Source organism: Eretmochelys imbricata, chromosome 6 (assembly GCF_965152235.1).
Source record: "Eretmochelys imbricata isolate rEreImb1 chromosome 6, rEreImb1.hap1, whole genome shotgun sequence".
NCBI classification, from domain to species: Eukaryota; Metazoa; Chordata; order Testudines; family Cheloniidae; genus Eretmochelys; species Eretmochelys imbricata.
The window spans coordinates 21,702,295-21,725,459 of record NC_135577.1 but is presented as its reverse complement, the minus strand read 5'-3'; the positions used below and the strand labels follow the sequence as shown (position 1 = coordinate 21,725,459).

General features: G+C 50.6%; 1 protein-coding gene across 5 annotated transcripts in view; it reads left to right on the top strand.

Annotated features, from left to right (window-relative positions):
• Window positions 1-21,539, top strand: part of HRAS (HRas proto-oncogene, GTPase) — a 74,592-nt gene extending 53,053 nt beyond the window's left edge. For all 5 annotated transcript variants that reach the window (XM_077818199.1, XM_077818197.1, XM_077818195.1 and 2 more), the window contains 5 exons: window positions 3,910-4,068; window positions 11,656-11,834; window positions 14,991-15,150; window positions 18,154-18,278; window positions 21,258-21,539. In XM_077818199.1, the coding sequence (XP_077674325.1) occupies window positions 3,958-4,068; window positions 11,656-11,834; window positions 14,991-15,150; window positions 18,154-18,273 (570 nt within the window). In that variant the 5' untranslated portion in view covers window positions 3,910-3,957 and the 3' untranslated portion in view covers window positions 18,274-18,278; window positions 21,258-21,539. The remainder of the gene's footprint in view (window positions 1-3,909; window positions 4,069-11,655; window positions 11,835-14,990; window positions 15,151-18,153; window positions 18,279-21,257) is intronic.
• Window positions 21,540-23,165: the final 1,626 nt, after the last annotated feature.

Sequence of the window (23,165 nt, the reverse complement as noted above, 5' to 3'; positions counted from 1 at the left end):
AGCGCTGAGGGGCCTGGGCAGAGCAATGGAAGGGGCAGGACTGGAGGAGCAGGAAGTGCCATGGCTCAGCGCTGAGGTGCACAGGCAGGGCTGAGGGGGGCAGGGCTGGAGGAGCAGGAGGGGCAATAATAGCTCAGCGCTGAGGGACATGGACAGGGCTGCGGGGACGGGCCTGGAGGAGGAGGCGTTGCAATGGCTAAGTGCAGAGGGGCAGGGCTGGAGAAGGAGGAGCAATAGCTCAGTGCTGAGGGGCATGGACAGGGCTGCGGGGACGGGCCTGGAGGAGGAGGCGTTGCAATGGCTAAGTGCAGAGGGGCAGGGCTGGAGAAGGAGGAGCAATAGCTCAGTGCTGAGGGGCATGGGCAGGCCTGGGGGGGCAGGAGGTGCAACGGCTCAGCATTGAGGGGCACAGGCAGGGCTGGGGGGGGGGGGTCAATGCTGGAGGAGCAGGAGGTGTGATGGCTCAGCGCTGAGGGGCACGGGGTGGCTGTGGAGGGAGCATCAGGTCTTGAAAGAGGCTTTCTTTTAAATTTATAAAACCCTCTCATCCAACAGACTCCAAGGGTGCGCGCACACACTGTGCAAAGTATTACTGACTATGACAAACTATAAATGGGCTGTAACTTAGCTGTCCCTCCCCACACCATTACACACACACACAAGCAAAAGCCTGAGCGAATACACAGCCTTGAAGCTTAGCAGACTGGCTGTGAGCCAGCATGGGAAGTGAATACTAGAAGCCAGGGCCTGAGCGAGCACAAGGCCTCCAATGCCTGGATCTGTAAACCCAGGGACTCATCCCAGTAGATCACAACTGTTCTGACTGCTCACAGGATCTCGGGAGTTGCAGCCCAAGATTGAGGAGCACCCAGGTCGAGCGTTGCAGGGGGTTACAGTGCGCTGCGTGGGAAGGCCTGCTTGGTAGCAGTGTCCCTGCCGCCTGGCTCCTCTCCAGGAACACTAGGTTCGATGGCAGAGCTTTAAAAACAAACAAGGAAGCTTGAGTGGCTGGTTCCGTTTGTGTGGGAGCCAGCGAGTGCCTCACTGTTCCAAAAAGAGATGCTGGGACAGTGAGCCAGGGGGAAGATGGGCTTGGGGATTGGTTGGCATTACGGCTGATATCGACATGCTGATTCCTGACCCTCGGCTGACTTCTGGCAGGCAATAGCCGTAGTCTGATGGGGGTGGATTTCCATTTAAACCGTTAGGGTTTTGTAATCTTCCTCTTGTACGTGCTGAGTCAGAGTTCCTCTTTCACAGTGGAATTGGGACAAAAATAAAGGGTGTGTATGTGGGGGGAAATAAAGGGCGCACGTCCCTGCCCCCTGCTGGTAATGGCAGTGCAGGTTTCTGCCGAAGCCGGACTTCCCAGCAATACCAATAACAAATGCCCTCTGCCAGCACCTTTCTCATTGCTAATGAGTCAGACTGGCTGAAGCTGGGGAGACGAATGCCTAATGTACGCTCAATTCCTTGGGAAAATTAATGAGCCTTTTTGAAAGATCGTCCCCAGCTCAGGAGCACAGAGGAGACGGGAGGGCTGAGGGGTTTGGGCCCTACTTCCTTGCTGTTGCTCCTCAAACAAGGCTTCAAGTAGCCAGTATAGTAATAGGGGCTTATTAGCTTAGGTGACTAGCAGGTAATGTAGGTGCCCTGCCCTCTGACGTGTGAACCTGTTGCAGAAGACTGTAAGTGTTTAACTCAGTTCTGAAGATGGTGGCATAATTTGTTAGTCCTGCCTAGTGATTAGTGCAGAGGCTGAGAGCCAGGACTCCTGGGTTGTACTCCCAGCTGTGCTGTTAACATTAACAACATAGTCTCTGATCTTAACCAAGTCATTTAGGCCAAGATTTTCAAACCCGACTAGTGATTTTGGGCACCCAACTTGAGACTTCTCTAAAAGGGCCTGATTTTCATAGGGCGGGTACTCAGCACTATCTGAGAAATCAGGTCCCTTTAAATTGGGCAAGTCAGGTGCCAGTTTTGTCTTTAATCTCTCTATCCCTCAGCTTCCCCATCTGTAAAATAATGCCCTACCTGACAGCTCAACCCATGAATGTATGCAGTCACATTGAGAGCATCAGATGGTGCTTGCTGTCGAAGTGCATGGCGTTCTGTTTAGGATAGAATTTGTGAATAGGTTTTAATTCAGACTGATTTTTCTTTAATTATTTGAAGTGACTTCGGTTACTGATGATGGATGCTAGATAATGGGTCTTACCAGTAAAGTTGTCTATTTTAGATGACTTCTCCCCCCTGCCCCTCCAGTTTTAGGCGAAGCTCACATATTTTAAGCAAGATGAATTCAGATTTAAATTCGAATGAATTTGCATTCAAATAGCAATCTGATCATTAATGCAGAATAAAGCCAGTTGACCTCCAAAGGCAGAGCATGTGTGACAGAAGGAAAAAGGTATGAATTCAGATAGTGTGAACCAGTGGATTCTAACCAGCCTCAGGGATTCTAACCAGCCTCAGGGATCACGAAGGTGAGCTGGCCCTCCAACAAAGCCCCAAATCCCACAGCCCCAAAAGGTACTCAGCCATGGCCAGGGATGATCTGACTACCACAGACATGCTGGGGGGAGAAAAGGAGGCCAGAGGGACTGCAGCAGTACTTAGCAAAGGGGTCTCTCTATATTCAGGTTATCACAGTCTACGCCCAGTCTTTAGTTCCACTTCCCCATATGTTCTCTTACATCTCAGGTAAGTCCAGAGTTTCCCAGGGAGGTGTTTCCCAGCCTGTGCCCAACTCTCCCCAAACTCTACTTTGTTCCCAATGTGTCTGCCTCTTCTCCTGCCCCTCTCTGGAGCTGTTTTTTCCCTTGGTACTCCTTCAGCCTCCAGTTGTCTTGGGTGTTACCCTCTCTCTTCTCTCTCTGCCATCAGCTGGGTCTGGGTTATATAAATTCCATGTCCCACCTATTCCCAGCAGCCTCTGAGAGGAGTGATTGATTGGAGTCAGCTGCTTGGGTGGGTTTTTTTTCTCTCCTAGTGTGATAGTTCACTGTGTCACATATGGATACATTTCCAGGGAGTTCAGTGGCACAGGAAAGCATAAAAGAGGTTATAGGTCCTTTGGGTGGTTTTTGCTTTTCTAATTTGATAGTCTTACAAGAGAATATCTGGAGGGTGGGATGGTTTGTATGTGTGTGGGGAAAGAGAGGGTAGTGCAGTCTGTGGGTAGAATTCATCCCTGCTGTAATTCCATTGACTTGGGCCAAGTTACACTAGAGATGAATCTAGGCCTGGGTCCCCCTGGTGATTAGATTTCTTCCAAAGGAAGGTCACATTGCTGCTGCTGTTATCATCATAATCATCATCATCTGAAACTCATTTTCAGAGGGGAATGGGTTGGACAACAGCATCATACATTCACCTGCCTGCCTAAGTGTAGTGTCCATGCAATGGGAAGCCTTTTAAAACACTCTAGAATGGGAGACAGCCTGGGCTTGTAAGGCCCTGGACAAGAGTCAGGAGATTTGGGTTCTGTTCCCAGCTCTGTCACTCACCTGCTGTGTGACCTTGGGCCAAACACCTCGCCCCTCGTGTTTCCCTCATACGCTTTGGCTGTCTTGCCAAATTCTCAGATTCTCTGACTCTGTTTGTACAGCCCCAGTTTCTGCTGGGGCACATAGGTGCTACTGGAATACAAATAATAAAAGTCAGCCGTAACTGGCTGGATTTTGTGGGAATGGGACACCCTCGATACTCATGCAATGAGGTTATCGTTTCACTCCCTTCTAACTGCACCTGTCCCCACTTTGTACCGGTGCCTCTTGCTGTGTCATGCTGCATAGCCACCGCTGGCTTTCTCCTGCGTGGCTCTGGTGCAGCAGTGGCAAAGCTAGGTGACAAGAAAGAAGCACTAACCTAATGCTGAGGGTGTCTGTATCTCTGTCCTTGCAGGTGGTGGTGCTGCTGGAGACGAGACCCTGAGCTGGGGTCAGCGGGAAGATGACCGAGTATAAGCTGGTGGTGGTTGGAGCAGGTGGCGTTGGGAAGAGCGCTTTGACAATACAGCTCATTCAGAACCATTTTGTTGATGAATATGACCCCACGATAGAGGTGAGCACCCTGCAGACTCTGAGATGGGAGTGAGTCTGAGAGTTTCTTATATGATCTTCAACTTTTTAACTTTGTGGTGGATTCCAAGGGCTGTTTGTTTAACCAGAGAATTCAGAGTTAAAACATGGAGAGATCAAATCTGAGAAGCCAACCCAAAGACCTGAGTTACAACTCCAGGGTTGGCTGTAGCCCTGTGGTTCTGAACCTTTTCTTTACCAGGCCTTCCCAACCAGCTGGGACACCTCTCCTAGTAGAAAGACGGGAGAGTCAGGGTATTTGCAACCTGTGCCCCCCTGCAACTCCCCTTTTAAGAACTCAAGATTCAGCCATAGGAGGTGAGGTTCAGCTTTCCTAACATTTGATTGCTTGTGCTTCCAGTACACGCATTCTCTTCTTGAAAGCACAGTTGAGCTCGAATGGATAACGGCAGAGAAGAAACACAGGCCAGATCTGGTGGAAAAACTACCAGTTGGAAGTGCATGTGAAAAAAATCCTCAATGAGAAGAAAGTGAAAATACAGGATCTTGTATCCCTCCCAGGTTTCTGCAGCTGGTGGCGGGATCAGCTTCCTTAGTGTGGCTGAGGCTCCCTTAAAATCAAGAGCTCCCTTTTCTAGGGCTGGGCAGCTAATTCTCTGACCTTCCATCCTTGGGGAGCTGAGTTCAAATCTCGCTTCAGTCCCAAATGAAAACGCCTTGAGTCTGGTCTCAGCCTGAGCCCCCGGGAGATGTTCCTCCACTTTACAAAGCTACCACATGTTGCCACAGCACCCCTAAGTGTGTTAGGGGATTGCAGTGACCTAACTTGCGGTGGGTGGCTGTGTCTGCTGAGGAAAGGCCCCGGGCTGGAATAGCGGTAGGTGCTGCAGATCAGGATGTCGCATGGGCATAGCTGTGGATGGGCTGAATGGCAGAGGGGGTTGGGAGCTAGGATTGAGGTGTGTTTGTTGGAACTTCTGGGGGGTCTTAAGGGGTTGGGTTTGTATGAGCTGCTTCAGATCAGGACTGAGATGCAATTGAAGACCTGGGGGCAGAAGGAAGTTTGCGTAAGGTCTTTAATGTCTATTTGTGTCTCTTTACTCCGGATGGTGACTTTCTCTCTTTCCTTTGGGAGGCTGATGTGACTGAGTGGACAGAACACTGAACTGGGACTCGATCTGGTTTCTATTCCCAGTTCTGCCATTGGCCTCCTGGGTGACCAAAAAAGGCACAGAGAGGCAAAGAGACTTAGTTTCCCCTTCTGTAAAATGGGAACAATGATACTGACTTCCTCTGTAAAGTGCTGTGAGATCTGCTGATGCAAAGTGCTGTATGGGTGGTGGTGGTGTTTTATTGTCGAAAGAAAGGATTAACCCTTCTGAAGTGCCCAGAGTGTGGTGAGGGATGTGGCATAATCTCCTGAACAAAACAGAACTTTGCTTCCCTTCAAATAGTAGGGAGCTACTCTGCTGTCTTTAAAATTCAGCCCCCTGCCCTTGCTGCTACCACCAGTCCAGCCCACCAGAGGCAGCAGTGGCAAGAGCACTGGTGTGGACACAGGGCTGGTGGACAGCAGCACTTCAACCACTCTGTCACCTAACCATGCTTGGAGTAAGTCCGTGCAACGTTGTGCTTGAAACCCTGGTGGACGCTGGGCCTGTCCACTCTGTGGTTGAAAGGGTGCTAGCAATTAGCCATGGAAATTCATAGCCCAGAAATGTGTCGCGTTTCTCAGACACAAACTCCCTGTCCTCACTGCTTGAGGACGTTTTGTACTGGCACCCTGTTAGCAACAGATGGATCTAAACACAGCTTTTTGCTAGTATCACCGTTATAGTGATACCTTGAGGGCCCCACTTAGGATCAGAGCCCTGCTGTGTCGGGCGCTGTATATACACAGCCGTTGTCTTAAAGAGCTTGCAACCTATATAGACAAGTTGGAAATGTTATCTCTGTTTTACAGTTAGGGAGATGAGGCAGAGAGAGATTAAGTGACTTGTCCAAGGTCACTCAGGGAGTCCGTGGCAGGTTTCCTGAGTCCTAGGCCTACACCTTAACCACAAAGCCCTCCTCCCTCCCTGGGACTTCAGCCACCTTGTGGGCAGGATCTAGAACAACTATGTGTGGTGGAGTGAAATTACAGCCCATCTCACGAGGTCCTGGAGCCTGGGCTACCGTCTGAGCCTAAACATGTACACCACAGTTAAACAGCCCCTTAGCCTGAGCCCGAATCAGCGGGGATGGGCCAGCCGTGGTTTTTAATGGCAGTGTAGACATCCCTTAGGCTTTTCTGCTCCAGCCCCTCTTCTGGGCTGTTGCTGCAGAAGCTCCCACACTTTCTTAGAAATCTACTCTCAGTCGTTTTGCAGGAAAGCACCATGACAGCGCCACGTGACAGGAGATGCCTGTGCTGGGAAGTAGAGGTTTCCACTGCTCTGTGAGGAGCAGAGCCCTGCTCTTCCATTGGACCGGGAGAGGTGGAAACGGCCCCTCCCGTCCCCTGATAATGGACAGGAGAGAGTGCCCCGAACTTTCGAGTGGCTGGTTTTCAGCCTTGTTGTCCTCTCCAGCCTCACAGTCTCTGGTGTGCCTGCCGTACCATTTCCACGTGCTGTAGAGATTCACTCCACATAAACACGGTGCTGGGAACGTAAACCCTGAGCATTGTTTAACTGAATGTCCCCTGCAACCGGCACGCTGCTACCGTCCCCTCTCTAACGTATGTCTGCACCTCCTGTGCCTCTGAAACACTTTTCCCCTCGTCTGCTTTGTGCAGGCCAGGCAGTCCCCTCCCATAGGTATCTACGGTTCCCCCTGCACCATGCCCTCTGCCACTTCATACCCTCACAGGAACCTCAAACCACTGAGGCTTTCACTGCTCTGATAAATAGAGTTTTCCTCCTTTCACTTAAATATATTTGCCTGCTGCTCCACCCCCCCCCACCCCCCGACCCCAGAGTTACACTAGCATGCTGTGCTGTGGATGGCAGGGAGGAATCTCCTTTCAGTAGCAGCCCCATCTTCCTAAAAATACACCATAATACCTTCAGCTAGGGGCTTTATGGGAGCTTTATCAACCTGTCTCTGAAGAACTGTGTAGAAGCAACAACTGGAGGCAGGATACTGGACAGGATGGTCCTGCAGTCTAAGGGGGCATAGTTCAGGGGTTAGGTACCTGGCTCCCATTATTGGAACTAACTCACTTAATGTCCCCCCATGAGTAGGGAGAATTCTTCTCACTGCACTTTACGTTCATCCTGTATCTAGGCCTTGGGTTGGACGACTATGATAACAGCAGCTCCCTCGCTGAGGAGTCCTCTGCTCCATTCCCGTGCATCAAAATGAGCCTTCCAGCTTCCTCTCTGCCATAAATCTCCTGTTATAAATGAAACTTGCTCAGGCAGATACAGCAAATCCCTCTCCTGCAGATTTGGTGCTGAGCTGAGGCTGGGGGAGAAGTGCTGTGAAATTGTGCTAGAGGGCGCGGCCCCTTCAGCTATGGGAGAACATGAGCCCAGGCACCCTCCTTCTTCAGGGAAACCATGCCTGGCATGTCTGGGGCTGATGCCCTTTTCTGGCGGTTGCATTCTTTCTGCACTTAAGAGGACTTGTACTGGGCGAGAGATGTTTGGAAAGCATGCAAGTCAGAGTCTCCCAGTGCGTTGGAATAGGTCCTACATGTCTCCGCCCGACCCTTCGCACTCTCCCGGTGGGTCTCCTGCTTAGCCTTTCTGGCTGCGGCTTCAGGAAAGCTCAGTGCTCTGAGCTGCCTGGGCCACTGTCGATGTGCATCTGGGATGCAACAAGCCGCTAAGCCGCTGTTTCTGTAGCAATGGGGTGTAGCAGTCTGCTCTGTCTTGTTGAGCTCCGCGCATATGAAGTGGGAGGAGGGTTTCAGTCACCGTTCCTCTGATGAGCTCAGCTCAACCTTAGATGAGCCTCTTTCTGTAGTGTATGGAGTGTATGTAGTGAGTGTTGTCAGGTTTAAAGGGCTCTTAGAACTGGAAAGTTTCGACATGGTGGAAACTGCAGGTGGCCAGGACTCTGGCTCCAGTGGTCTGATATGTGCCCCTGTTATGACAGTGTCTTCATAACTTGGCAGCCAGCAAAAGGAGGGGCACAAGTGATGGTGCCTGGTTTAGGGAGGGGATGAAGCAGAAAGTAACATGAGCAATGAAAGAAAACACTGTGGCATTTTTGGTTCAAGCTGGGCAGAAAACCAGGAAATTCTTCCCTTGAAATGATTTCCTGGTAATATCTCCTGGGAACCTTAGATCCCATCTTACCCTGTCAGACCTGAAAAAATGCAAAACATTCTCAACAAAACCTCAAGGAACTCACCTGTTTCCTGGTTCTGTTATGAACTTGAAACTGAACCCCAGCTTTGTTAACAGAGTTAGGAAACTTTCCACGTGACCCTGGGTTCACTTTACCCTCAGGCCAAACTCAGAAGTTTAGCTGGAGTTTCACTTTGAGTTTTTGACTCCCTGCAGCCATCCTTCCCTGGGTAGTGAATGGAACATGGATACTTGCAGCCAGAGGTTTGTCCTCCAGACACATGCCAGGGACCACTGTCTTGTCAGTTAATGAAGGATCTGGATGATAGTAAGCTGATATACACAGACTGATCTCCGCATGCTTCCTCCCTTGCTGCCAGCACCAAGAGGAGGCTTGGAATGTTTGTGAAGATGTTGTTTAATTGTAGAAGAGCTGGTGATGGTTGAATGCTGACACACTGGCCCCAAGCTCCATCACCTTCATGGGACACCTTAGTATGCAGGAGGAGATTAACGTGGCTGGGGAAAGCATGTCCCGCATCCAACCAGTAATATTGCCATAGTCTGAGGGTAAAAGGGTTTCTTCTCATCCATCATTGGGTCCCCCCAAATCTAGGCATGTAAGACTGTTTTGTCTATGTGGTGAACACCCTGGTGAATCTGGATTCTTTCCACTCAGGGACAGATCCAAGCATTTCTGACTGCAGATTCCCCATGTCTTTCCTGTATAAGACCAGCTTTGATAGGAGTTGGTTAAGCTACTTCCATGGACAAGCGAGCTGTGTTTACAGGTGGAGTTCCCCCTGTTTACACCCCCAGGGCCAGTGGAGCTGTGGGCTGTGATCTCAGAGACCAGACCCGTGCTTCTCTTGGCTAGTGAAAGACATCAGGCAGGTTTCAGATATGTTAATGGGGAATGTGAATGCCTCCCTGGAGGGCAGGATGCCATTCGCCTTTACAGTGGCTTGTATCTTGCCAAGCAGTCACTCAGCATTGGTGCTCTCTTCTATTACTGCTCTGTCTCTAGCCTTCCCTTTATGGGGAGGGGTATCGAGACGGTCACAGCTCTGAATTCTTTTGACTTCTTGGATCGCTGTGGGTCTGGTTTCAGGCCTCACTGTATGGTATGGAGTGTTTATAAGGCGTGCTTGTGGTTGATTTCCTAGCCATGAACAAAGGGAATGGGTCCATGTCAACTTCATTAGCTCAGTCTACAGCCTTCAATACGGTTGCTGACCTCTGCTTCTGCTACTCTTTGGTCGGAGAACAGTTTTTCTTGTGGCAGGGGTGAAGGGGCTATAGCCCATCTGTTTAGATTATGGTGGCTGAACCTTAGCAACTGAAAGAGCCAAACATTTAATTTTGGTTTTAAAATGAAGGCTTAGAATTTGCAAAATATCACAAAATGCAGCCAGAGCTGCAGAACGATCCTTAAATCGCAAGATCTGGAACGATGATTTTTTTCACACCTGTGATTCCCTCCCACCCTTTTTCTTGCTATGAAGGCATTTGGTTGTGAGTCTTACGCTTTTGAGGTTGGACTGGTGGGAAGAAAGAGACTAAGCTGTTTCTGTGATTTGCATGAAACATGACAGTCCCCTTTCCATGCAGATTGTCCCAGCAACGTCCCCTGTGGTTAGACTAGGCAGGGAGGAAGTGTGATGATGTCACTAAGGGGCAGAGCTTTATGAGGCCCTGCTTTTAAAACTCTTAAGATTCCCACTGAGAATCTCCAAAAGTGACTTTTTTTTTTTTTTAAACAGTTTTAACTTTTTCACACCCAAACCTACTTTCTAAACTGGAACACTCCAGAATGAGCCCCGTTTACATTACGCATCAGATTTCAAGGTTCAGCCATTTTTGCCTTCTCCATGTGAAAAATGGGTAGCAGCAATCCGTTCTACAATGGGGACAAGTATTTGGGGCTTTTGCATAACTGAACGGCTTTTCCTCCAGCTGTCCAAACTGGAACTTTGAACATAGACCAGTTGTGGGAAATGCCTGCCGCACAACAGAATTTTTTGAGATGTCTGAATGAAAACAAGGGGTTATAATTAAATCCAGTTGGCAACCTTAACTATAGAGTTTGCTACCAACCTAGTACTACAACAAACATTCAGACAAAAGGGAGAGAGATTAGTGAACTTGGATGCCCACCCTGAGGTGCTTTATATGTGCCGGATTTGCTGAGAGTTGAGCATATTAGGGTATCTAAACCCATTAGTGAAGTCTGGAAATCTTGGCAGCTCTGAACTGGCTAATGGCTGGCAGAAGTAGGCTGGATTTCGAAAAGGGAATATGAGGAAAATCTTTGCAAGGGAGGTGTCCTAGGCCTGGGAATTCCCAGGGGAATTGCTGGGAGGCCTGGCAGCTGTGCCAGTCAAGGTTAGGATGGATGAGATGTGGTAGAACATCTCCCATAGGGAGTAGCACTGTGTTTGCAAAGGCTGGACTGGATAATTTAGCAGGTCTTCTCTGTCTCTGATTTCCAGGACTGATTAGCTACAGGCTGCACTAGAAGTGGTTGGAGGTGTCAGTGACTCACATGAACTCCAGCCCCCACTCGCCCACACGCTGTTTGCATGTCCCTAGGTGTGGCCGCAGGAGGTGACTGAACCACCACTGTGCCTTGCAGCTCCCTAAGAAAAGCTGCATCAGGAAGGGAGGCATGAGGAGGGTTTAGCCTGTACTAAATAAAGTTAGAAAAATAGTTGTCTGGGCTGGGTGGCCCTAGTGTGAAAGGCGCACCTTGTCTGCCGGGAGACATCATCGTAAATAGGAGGAACAGAGGTTGTGTTAGCTGCTGCTCTGGCACAGAGGGGAAATCTGTTCTGCCGCTCCCCCCCCACCTCATTCCATGTTTAAAAGGGGTTGAGTCAATTTAAGGCTGGCTAGAGCCAGGTGTAATGTGGGCAGAGATTGTGTAAATCCCCTCTGCACAGCATAGCCAGTGTGCCATAGTCCTGGATGGCAGCACCCTCTTCTAGTCCAGTCCTGGGCCCCCACCTGCCATGCTGCCCATGCACCACAATCCTGACCTGCAGCACCCCCTGCTACGCTGGTCCTAGGTCCCTACGCACGCCTGCCAGTGTATTTCTCCCTGCCATTCCAGTCCCTGTGGAATTGAGGCTCCTAATCCTGGCAAATGGGGTGGTGGTATTTGTGGGGTGTGTGCAAACATCCACTGGGGGTGACTAGGGTGAGACAAAATTCCCTTCTGTTAGCTGCAGCACGTCAGGATTGGAACCCCAAGGCTCAAGCAGCGGAAGACCCCTATGGTAACTTCCTGCTCATTCTCTCCTAGTGACTGTCCCTTTCTGTTGGCCCTGCAGGATTCCTACAGAAAGCAGGTAGTTATTGACGGAGAGACCTGTCTGTTAGACATCTTGGACACGGCGGGTCAAGAGGAGTACAGCGCCATGCGAGACCAGTACATGCGGACGGGGGAGGGCTTCCTGTGCGTCTTTGCCATTAACAATACAAAATCCTTTGAAGATATTCACCAGTACAGGTCAGTATCCCCTCCGAACTCTTCCCCTATGGTCAGGGCTGCTGTGCTGCCTCCCATTTTAAAGGGCAGGCCCGGCTGGCGTACTGTGCCGCTTGCCAAGACCAGGCTTGTCCGCTGTGGGAGCGCTGGCTGCCAGCAAAGACAATTACCTCAAGCAGCCATTCCCCAGAGAAGGAAAGGAGCAGGCGGCTAATGTCAGTGGCTCTGATAAAATCCATCCGGGGGGGATTGCTGGTGGCCTTGGGGGACATGGTAATGTAACGTTTAAGTGTTTACAATGACTAAAGAGAGAGCTGATCCCTTCCATCTCTAATTAATGGCGTTGCACTGTGAGTGAAGCTGATCTCAGCAGCTCCTGCTGTGCAGGAAGGCTGAGAGAGGAGGGGAGAACCAGGCTCAAGGGTAAGGAGAGGCAGGGTGCCTGATAGGCAGGGCTGCTTCAGCCTTAGCTACTTATTAGAATTGCAGAGCACACAGCTAGGGAGAGGCCCTGAAGAGTATATAATGTGAACAAACAAGACAGATAAAGGCAGGGAAGGAGGGCGAGGTGACTTGCCTGCGATCACCCAGAAGATCAGTGGCAGAGCTGGGAGTAGAACCCAGGTCTCCTGGCTCCCAGACTAGTGCCCTATCCACTGCACCAGGCTGCCTCTTAAACACCACACATAATTTGGTGGTGGGAGGGACTAATGCACCCAAGGCAATAGCTGCTTTCTGGTTGCCACCCAAGGAGCAAGTGGCTGGCCCAGGTTGGACGGAGTGTGGTTTTGTGGTGTGACCCTGGCCCAGGTGTCTCACTGTAACCTAGCTGCCTTACACCTTCTCCCGAGGACTTGTCTTTGGGGGCAGGAGGGCTTTATGGATGTAGTCTGTTTGTTTGCAGTAGGAAATGCAGGAGGGGCTCTTTGTAAGCACATGTTTCACAGGCCTGGGAGCAGCTATTCCTTAGGCAGGCAGGCAAAGGAATGGGAAGCCCTGCCAGCACTGTCTGTCGCTGCTAAATAAGTGTTCTTCAGGGAGGGGTTCTGTGCTGTCTGAAGCACGAGACAAAGAGCGTGTTCAGCAAACATTCGGGGCAGTGAAAAGGTTCGTGGCTTCTTGGGCTCCCAAGGATCAGGCCCTCCGAGCAGGAAGTGCTGACTGACCATGCTCCAGCCCTGGGTGCCTAGAACAGTAGTATCTTTGACTTCTGGGAGGAGGTTTGCTCTGTAGGGTGGTTCCCAGCAGTCATTCATGCTGGCTGAGCAGGAGCTGGAGTCTGAAAGCCAATGTGATAGAGTGGAACTGTTCAGACAGTGGCTGACACACATGCACGAAGGGCTGCAGTTTGGTGCTCCTGAAGTTGGGGGAGAGGGCTAATGGTTACGTATTGGTTTATCTAAGTAAAGGGTAGGTTGACATAGTGCAGGGCCCTTAACAGCTCTGCCAACGCACCTCAGGCCTGACCTGCAGCCCCTCTGCAATCCCAGCTCTGCCAGTGCACCTCAATCCTGAACTGCAGCCGCCCCTGCTGTCCCAATCCTGAACCCCAGCCCACAGCTCTGCCAGTGCAGTCCAGATCTTGTAACACCCTTTACTATTCCACTCCAGCCAATGCACCTCAGTCCTGATTTGCTACCAAGGCCAGCCCTAGATTTTTGCCAGGGTCCTATAAGAAGTGACACTTCGCAGGCCGCTTCTAGCCCCTACCCCCCACATTCTACCAGGTTCCCCATTTCTGAGTACCATCACTCCCTCCAGTGGCGGTTTCTGTGTATCTGGAAGCCTTCCCCTCCCAGCCTTTGGTGACCATCATTATCCTTTGTACACATCTCTTCTTCTTCATATTCCGTGGGTTCTAGCAATCCCCTTCCATCTGGGGGTCGAGGGAGCTGAGGTGGCTCTTGGTCTCTGCCACAGCTCCCAGGCGATGGGATCAGACAGGAGTGTGAAAGGGGAATCTGGAGGAATGGGGTGTGTGTGTGTGCAGGAAGATCAGGATCCTGTGCACCTATATTGGCCGAAGGCAGCAACTGCCTGCAACACCCCTTGTTATTCCAGCCCAAGGTATGTCTCTTTGAGAAGACGAGGCTGGTTATAGAGGCCCTGATTTAGCACATTAAGCATGTGCTTGATTTCCATTGAAGCTGAAGAAAGTTAAGCACATACGTACATGCCTTGCTGAATTGGGTCGATAGTGCAGTACATGGTTTTGCAATATGGACAAATGGGAACTGAGATGATGAGCCTGTTCACTTGTGAACGTCAGGATTTGAAACCAGGGCTCCAGGATTGAAAGGCCAAGAGGCCAGCATGCTAATTCGCTGCTTCTCACCTCCAGGGGATTTTGAACATGTTGAATGAGTATCCAAAATGGGGTTGGAATAATGAGAGGGATTAACGACACCTTGTTTGGTGGGGGAGAGGGGGGAGAGGAGAGTGAAATGCATGTGGCTTTTTATTTAGATCATACGTCTGTTCTCCCAGCGGGGCGAATAACCAAGGGGAACAGTTGTTGCCTTGGAAAAACACCGCAGAATCCATCAGCTCATGGTCCTGAGCATTCTCTTTCTCCTTGCTCGGTTCAAACTGGCAAGCAGATCCTAGCCAATGGCTGCTGCACTTGGGCTCCATGTTCATTGCTTTGCATTTCCATATGAGCAAGTAAGACTTTGTTCCTGCCCCGGGATACGGGATGTTTCTTTGCCCCTGGACAGCTGCCTGGTGACTCTGGGATTACAGTACTGAGCCTGGCTGTAGTTTTGTTGCTGACAGAGGGAAGCTGTTCCCAGATAACCCTCAAGACCTTATGACAGGTCAAAGCTAAGCACAGCCCATGTTTATCCTGGAGCCAAAGGGGCCACTTTGGTTCTGTGTCCCCAGCCTTCCAATAACAAATATGCCCCACGTAATCATTTTTAAAATGTATGAGCTTGTCTTGGCTCCACAAAACAAATGGACAAAGAGTGGGATTTTTATAAGGCACCTAAATGACATAGAAGCACAAATTCTGTTGACTTTCACTGGGGCTTGTATTAGTGAAGCAGAATTTTGTTCCTATCCGTTACAAGTGGCACGTGCTCTGCTCCCACGAGGATCTTTCTGAAACTAGCTGCTGTTGTTGTGACAATGAAATGGCTTTTCCCCTCCTCACTTCAGCATCTCTTATCTCTGCAGAGAGCAGATCAAGAGAGTGAAGGATTCAGACGATGTCCCCATGGTGCTGGTGGGAAACAAGTGTGACCTCCCGGCCCGGACAGTGGAAACCCGGCAGGCGCAGGACCTGGCCAGGAATTACGGAATCCCCTACATAGAGACATCAGCGAAAACCAGACAGGTAGGAGGAGAGATGGTTTTAAAATGTGAACCAATAGCAGTCCTCAAAGGCCCCCTTTTTATACACCTACAAACCCCTATCTCCATGTGACCCATCTAAACATTCCAGACTCAGCACTTAGAGTAGGTCCTACTCGATTTCTCTGTGGTGACAGTCACGTTGGGTTGGATAGGTTGTGGCTGGTGGGATTTCTGTAGTAAGTTTTTTGCCCCTGAATCCAGGTAGGGATATCTCTGGTAATGCCAGAGATGGGTGTGTGGATGCAGCATATCCTGAAAGACCAGGGCTCTGGGATTGGTGCTCGGAGAGCTGCCCCAGCACTAAAGGCTACACCAGCCTGTCTAGTTACCTCCTCTTCTCAATGCTTCATTCCATTGTTGTGGCTGTAAGAAATTGCCTAGTCAACTCAGCCAGAAGGAACCTCCTCCCCTGCTCCTCCCACAGCTGCCATCTGCCCCCTCCCTGTGTTGGGTGAGGAAACAATCCCTGAGCCGGCCTCCTGCTTCCCGCAGCAGTTCTGCGTGCCCTGTGACTGACAGCAGCAGGGCTGACGCACAGCCCTGTTGACAGAGCAACATGCATTTGCTGTCAGGCAAGCAATGCTCCAACTGCTAATTACACAGTGTGCTGAGCCTCCTCTGACAGCTCTGAAGTGCCAGTGAGCAGGGGAGTGAGCATGAATTAGAGCAGGCCAGCGCTGGCAGTGATTTACCGCAGTCGGGATGCTGGGATAAAGCTGCCAGGAAACCCATCTTGGGGGAGGGCTGCCACCTGGGTGAGCTCGGAGTGATTGTTCTGGAGAGATAAATCCACAGCCGGATCTCTCCCACGCCCCAAACCCTTCAGCCCTTCCCAAGGCTGCTACTTCTGTCCTGGCCAACCATGCTGGTTTGCTTTGTGAGGATCCGATGCTGTGTCGCAGCATGAAGGCCCATGTTGCGCCAGTGCACCGGGATAGTGTATTTGTGCTGCACTCATCGCTGTATTACACGAGTGCCTTGCAGGATTAAATGTGCCCCCCAGGAATCTGATTAATGCTACCCTTGCCCTATCCACAGCAATTCCTGATGGAGCTGAGTGTCCCGGGTGCTAGGCCTGGGAGAACACATGAGGTTCAGGGTTAGTGGCTACCTCTTCTCTGCCTCCCCTCTCTAAAAAGAAGCGTCTTTTTTGTGTCTTGCCTGCTCTCCCCCTAACTTCTTGGAGCCAGTGCCTAGAGATGGCAGAAACGACCAGTGAACTATTGTGGCGGTTGCGTGCTGTGTAGATCAACGGGGAGAAATGCCAATGGTTGGAGGAGTCAGTTGCCACCTCAAGGCTGGATGTTCCAGGAGAGAATTCCTCTCCCTATCCCAGTGAGCTGGTCCAGTTCCCTGCACAGTGGGGGCTTGCCCTGTGTGTGAGCTCTGGAGGGGGTGGAATTGAATGCACAGGCCGGAAAGGCGTGGTCACAGGGTAGCCTGTGTGGAATGAGTCCGCATCTCTAGAGCACTTCCATGATTGGCACCAATAGGAGCTCTTCTTGGTAGTCTCAGCAGAGAAGCCTGGGGCTGAATAGGCCGCCTTGCTGCTAGAGGGGGTCCCCACAGGTCAGGGCTGAGACATGCCGGCAGAGGGTTGTGGGGACGCTGCTTGCCCTTTGGACAGGGAGGACTTTGTTCTTCAGGGCCCTTGATCTGGGACATTTGACCAGCACCCAACTCACCGGAGGGATTATAAAAAAGGGTTAAAAAGCCACCCACATGCTGCAGTTGGGTGCGTCTTAGGCTGGCATTGGCAGCAGATCGTTTCCAGTGCACCTTTGTGCATGTCCCTGTGTTTATCTCCTAACTCTTCATCCTTAAGTGTTTTCTCTGGTCACTGACCTCACTCTCACTCTCTCTCTCACCCTAGAGAAGCGATGTGTCCCCTTGCTGTAGGGAGGGCTACATCACAGGCTTGCACAGCTCCAAGTGGGTCATAGGGAGGGCTATGTGGTACATAACTTCCATAGAGTTAATAAATACCTGCAGCCCCATATGATTTAAAATTGCACCTTGATCTTCACTCCCCATGGTCCCGTAGCTTCTGCTGGTGGTCTCTCTTGGGGCCATGCTGCATTGCCCCATAACGCCTGTCAGGGCAGTCTGCCTGGTTGTGAGGAAAACACCCACAAGAAGTGGCTGCGGAAGGGCGAGAGGGCACCTATGACAAATGGCTCTTGATTGCAAGCCCTCATGGGCTAGCGCAGCACAAGAAGAGGATCCTCTCGGGTTTGTGGTGCAAACGAGTGCGTGCTCAGCCCCACATTTGAAACATGAGAGAATGCGTGAACCAAACCCAGTCCAAGGCTGAGTCCTGGCTTCTGGTTTAATCCAGAGGGAGGGACAGGGGTTTTTGCTCCTTGGGCCAACATGGTTTGCTCCCCAGTTTCCCAATGTGTGCACCTCGGGGGACGAGAGGTGTGTTAAGGGGCTGAATGTTCAACAGAAGGTCTTTGATGTCTGCTGTATTGAAATGAAGCTTTCTGCAGGGCTGTGGGCTAGTCCTTATGTTCACTGCATAGCTGTCTGATCCTGAGTTGTTTTGCTAACCTCCTTGTCCTGCTGTCCATGCAGACATGCAGACATTACGTATGGGTGCAGTTTCTGCGGGGAGTGCCCCTGGTTTGGAGGGTTAGAGATGGGAAAGAGGCAGTCGGCTCAGGGCTGTTAGTTAAAGTACAATTTCTAGTGGGATGTCCAGTCTCGTTTTAGGTGGCCCTAGAGATGGAGCTTCCGTGTCCTTTGGTAGCCTGGTAGTTATGTGCCACATTTTGCCAGTAGGAACCATTTCCTGGGATTCCTCTCTGATTTCTTTGCACAGTTTCATCCCTTTAACTCGAGTCAAAACCCACTTGAACTACACTATGCAGTTCTCTGCAGGGGATTTCTAGTGATCATCTAGATCCATCTGCCCTCACCTCCACCCTTTTTCCGAGCGGCTTTGGCGCTCTTTGAGCAGAATGTTATGCCTCTCTTCCAGGGTGTTGAAGATGCCTTCTATACCTTAGTGCGGGAGATCCGGCAGCACAAACTACGCAAGCTGAATCCACCGGATGAAAGTGGCCCAGGCTGCATGAATTGTAAATGTGTGATATCATGACCAAGGTGAGCCCAGTTGGAGGGAGAGGGGTGTGCCAGAGATGGGTGCAGGCTGCAGCCAGGCGTGTGCCGGAGGCAGGGATTCATTGACCGTGTATCAGGCTGCAAAAAGAGTAGGTTGAAATGATTTCATTGAACCCTTTGTTTCCCCAACAAAAAAAACCAGCTTATTGGCCAAAACAAACATTTCCTCAGAAAGCCCTTGCTTTGGTCAGCATTTTCTGGTGTTGTGTTTTTTTTGTTTGTTTGTTTTTAATGAAAACCGAACAACTTTCATTTAAAAAAGCTGGATTTTTTGGTAAAGGTGGTCAGTTTTAAATAAAAAAAACTGACAAATTTTTAAAAACGTATTTTTTCCTCTGTTTTTTATTTTTTCATTAAAAGGAAAAAAAAAAACCCAGCTCTACCTGCAAATGAAGTCAGGTTCTATTACACCCCACCACTACCCCCCTGTGGCAACAGCAGGGCAGTGAAGGAAGTGGGCAGCTCAGTGATTCCCTTATACTCGCTCTCCCTACAGGAGTCTGAATAAGCGGGGCTGGGGCTGCATTTCTGATTCAAAGTTGTTTGCAGTGCTGTTGTACCCGTGTTGAGGGAAACAAGGTGGGCGAGAGGCAATCTCTCTCTCTTATTGGACTAGATTCTTTTGGAGAAAGAGACAAGGGCTGTGAAGCTCAAGAGCTTGTCTCTGTCACCAGCGGAGGTTGGTCCAATAAAAGGAATTCCCTCACCATCGCAGCTAGGGCGGGTATGTCTCTTCGAGCTGGAATTTACCTCCCCAGCGCCACTGTAGACATGCTGCCAACAGAGTCAAGGGTGTCGTGAAAGGGCTGTTTGCCTTTATAAATCATATTAGTCAGAGCCAGAGCTGCATGTCTGGCTTTCCTTTTTTAAAAAACTTTTGATTAAGTAAAAGGGTTCTGGGGAATCCAGCCCCGGATGGCAGTGAGCAAAGGCTGCTATCAGCTCTCTGGCGGCCAGCATGGAATGAGCATGGTGGCTTTAGTTCACATCACCCAAACTACCCTGCAGCAGTGTCAGCAGAGAGAGCAAGGGCTGAATGGGTCAGGGAAATTGAAGTAGCCTCTTTCCCCGAAGGACTGGGGTTGAAGTGTGCTAGTCAGGGAAGCTTGCACGGCTGCTGCCCCGATGAGCCTTTTCCCTGGATAATAGAGGACGCCAGGCGCCAGAGCTGTTCTTCCATCTCCTTTAACAGGTACTGAATTCCCAGGGGAAAAGCTGGGGTTATCCAGTTCCAGGAACTCTGCTAAAGGGGGCTAGTTGAATGGGCGGCAGCTGTCTTCCTCCATTGCATCTCGACACACAGCCTCTGGCAAGGCTGTGAGCTCCACAGAGCTCTTCCCCAAGCTCCCCCTCTCCCCCCCACATTCTTTCTCTGTAAACAAAAACAGCGGAGCGCCCCGCCCCATGGCTCGCTGCTGAGGGGAGAGTGGATCCTGGATGGGATCTCCCAGTGGGACTGATCCTCGTGCTGGGCCGAGTGCAACTATTGTTACAGGAGGTTTCCAGATGTTCAGATAATCCAGATGTTCAGAAGCATTTCCTCCGGATGGGGATACGAGTACTGGGGCTCGTTTCCTGCTCTGGCGATGATCGTTTTCAGCTGAAAGCGCGCACACAGCTCCAAACATCTCCTTAAACTACTGTTCCCTTCTCCCTCACTAGGAGGGATTGTGCTGCCGAAGCAGGAGAGGGGCTGGCGTCTATCACTGACATGGACAATCTTTCCAAAGAGGCCTTGAAAATGTTTTGATCTAACTATTCTGTGAGTTACCCACATCCCAGTGGCAATGAAGAGCCTTTACCATTTCCCTGCAGTGACAGAAAACTGACACTTAAATGCCGAGTGGACATCAGAAATCCACACAGTGCTGCAGGGTATCAGTCCAGCTGTTTCTCTACGCGGAGGAAAGCAGAGCCTCTTTAGCCTTCTTTATTTGCAGTGCAAACCACAATACAGCTTTTAACTGGGAGAGCATCTTTCTGACACGCTATCCCAAAATGCTCCAGGGAATTGCGTAATCCAGGGCAGCCTCCGTGACCAACAGCGGAGGAGTAAAATCAGAGCCGTATTAACAGTGAGCCTTGCATTGCCCCGTGACGTAGATTGGGGCAGTACACCTATTTTTATGATGAGTAAACTGAGGTACAGAGAGGTAAAGCGACTTATTCATGGGGCCATGAGTCAATGGCCAAGGAAGGAATTAGAATCTGGGCGCTCAGCTCCCTTTTAGATGCGGTATCTGGTAAAGGGCAAGAGTAGAGGGGGAGTAAAACCAGAAGTGCGGGGAAAAGAGAGGCCAAGATGCATTGGTGGCTGGGGCCTGGGAGTCGAGATGCCTGGGTTTGATTCCTGACTCTGCTCTTGCCTCACTACGGGACCTGATTTGTCAGAGGTGCTGAGCGCTCAGAATGCCCCCTGAAGCCCAAAGGAGCTGCATGTGCTCAGCATCTCTTTGGCACCCAGTTGTGAATGTTTTAGCCAGCAACACAAAATGTTTGCCTTCCCAGCGCTGCCTATGTCCCATCTGGGAGAGGGAGATGCTGATATTTTCCCACCTTCATCCAATATGTGGAGATTTGTGGGTGGAACATGCCCTGTCAGGGTGCAACACCAGCATGCTCATCATCGACGTTAAAATGCCCCTTATCCATAAAGACTGGAGCCTTGAAAGGCACCTAAGGGAGTTAGGTACTCAAATGCCAGCATAAAGCCCCATTCAGCAAAGCGCCTGCTTGCTTTCTTAAGCGCATCTTTAAAGTCAAGCATGTACTTTGCCGAGCAGGGGCCTGAACTCTCAAAAATTAACACGTTCTCTCAACCCCCCGCTCCCCAAGCCCCGTGTAACGTTTTGAGTCCCCTCAGCAGGAGGCAGTGGGAGCAGGAGGGCTGGGTAGCGGCTAGCAGAGGGTAGGATAAGAACAGCTGCTGATTCTCGTTCCTCCTCCCCCTTTTCATTTCAGTTGACCAGACCGTGACTTGGAGGGGTTTCCACTGTGCGGCGCAGGCAGACGGCGGTGACACAAAAGAAGCAGCAAATGGATTCAGGGGAGGAGTGTGGGGGAGGAGGGAGACACAGAGGGTATCTTGAGCCCCACACGGACTGTCTCAAACTTCATCAAGGCTTGTGACAAGCAACTTTTTCCCCCCCTCCCCGTCTCCTTTTGCCTCCTCCTCCTCTCCCAGCAACTGTACAAAGCCACAGATTGAATCGCAGTAAATTATTATTTGATGGTCTCAACAAATGGTCTCTGTGGCTCTGTCCTACTTCAGAGGTGGCTGCTGCTGCTGGTTTTTGTGGGTGGAAGGTGTGGGGGTGGGGTGAACTGTTCACTTGATGGGGGTTGAGGTCCTATTTGAAGACAGCCAGGTTTGAAGATTGGGCAGCCAGCCGATTTGAAGGTGGCTCAGCTGAGCATAGCCCATCTGTTATGGAACCAGTCAGTGGTGGTCCTGGAGATATGGGGTACCTCGATTTTAGAAAAGGACGTGTGGTGTGGGGGCCAGTATGACTACCCCTTGGTCTCCAGAGAGAGAAAACCTCTTCAAAGCACCCCACCAGAAAGATCCCACCCAGGGTTACTGCCAGCCTATAGCGGGGAGAGAATAAGGATGGTCATTTTGTGCCCAAATGGGCATGGGTGATTTTCTGGAAAGATGGTTGGGATTTGAAGATTAAAATGTGGAGGTGCTCTGTTTATAGTAGGTCCTGCACTAACTGAAAGTCCCCAGTTTCCATGGGTTGGTTTGCTCTGATCATGTTTTGTGAGATGTATGCTGCTCCGGAGATGGGAAGTTGTCTTTGTAACCACCATCGCTGCTATAATGCTTCTCTCTCTTGCCCCTTCCTAGGGAGTAGGAAAAGTCCTGTGAATGTCTTCGCAGGGAGCTGAGATTTGGTCTGGCAGGAGATCACTGCATGCCTGGGTCTGCCCTCAGAGCGATGGGGGAATGATGCCTGTCAACATGTGCCATGTGGTATTTCTGTGGGGCTGAGAAAGCTTGTATATAAATCGCTGCTCTGCACCTGGTTGGTAGGGAGTGGGGTCGCATTTGATGTGAATTCTAAGCCTGGTGTTTTATTGAGCGAGCACCAGCATTTACTGTGTGTTGCTTTCTGCTGCTGCAATTTGATTTCTCCTCAGTGGGCACTTTCAAACAGTGGGAGCTGTTTCCATTCCCCAAAGTGTCATGGGGGGGGGGGGGGGGGGAAGAGTCATGGGAGAGTAATTGTATATACTGTCAGCTCATCGATTTGGCCACTTTAAACTGCTCTTGCCTGGGATGGGGCTGATTTTGTCCATGTGACTGTTTTGAGATGTTTGTAAGTTCTGGAGGCAGGAGGGGGCCCCTCTGCCATAGATGTGTCTGTGTCTGTCTGTTCCCTGGTAGCCTCTTCCTTGGCAGCAGCTGGCTAACTGTGACCCCGCTGGGCATGTACAGCTTGGATCTTGTGGCAGTCACATATATTGCACATGTATGTAAATCTGTGACTATAGCTAGTGTGGCTAATTGCAGGTGAACCAAGAGCAAAAGGAATCTACTTACTGAACTAAAGCTCCTCGTAGGACCCAAACCAGATGCTCAGTGACCACTGACAAGGTTAAAGGTCAGGAGTCCACAGGCACTTAATGTGGCTTTATGCTGCAGAGGGTGTTGTAGCTGCTCCAGTGTTGGACAACCCCAAGTGACGCATTGAGAAGTTATTAAATTTTCTCTTCCTCAAAATGCTTTTATTTAGTTTTTCTGTTCAGCTGCTTGTGTCCCATCCTCCTGGTGCGCCTGCTGGAGCTGCATCTCCTCTGTGATAAAACCGGGTGCGTGCTTCGGGCAGCTGCCGTGTGCGCCCTTTGGGACAGGACCCAGGCAGG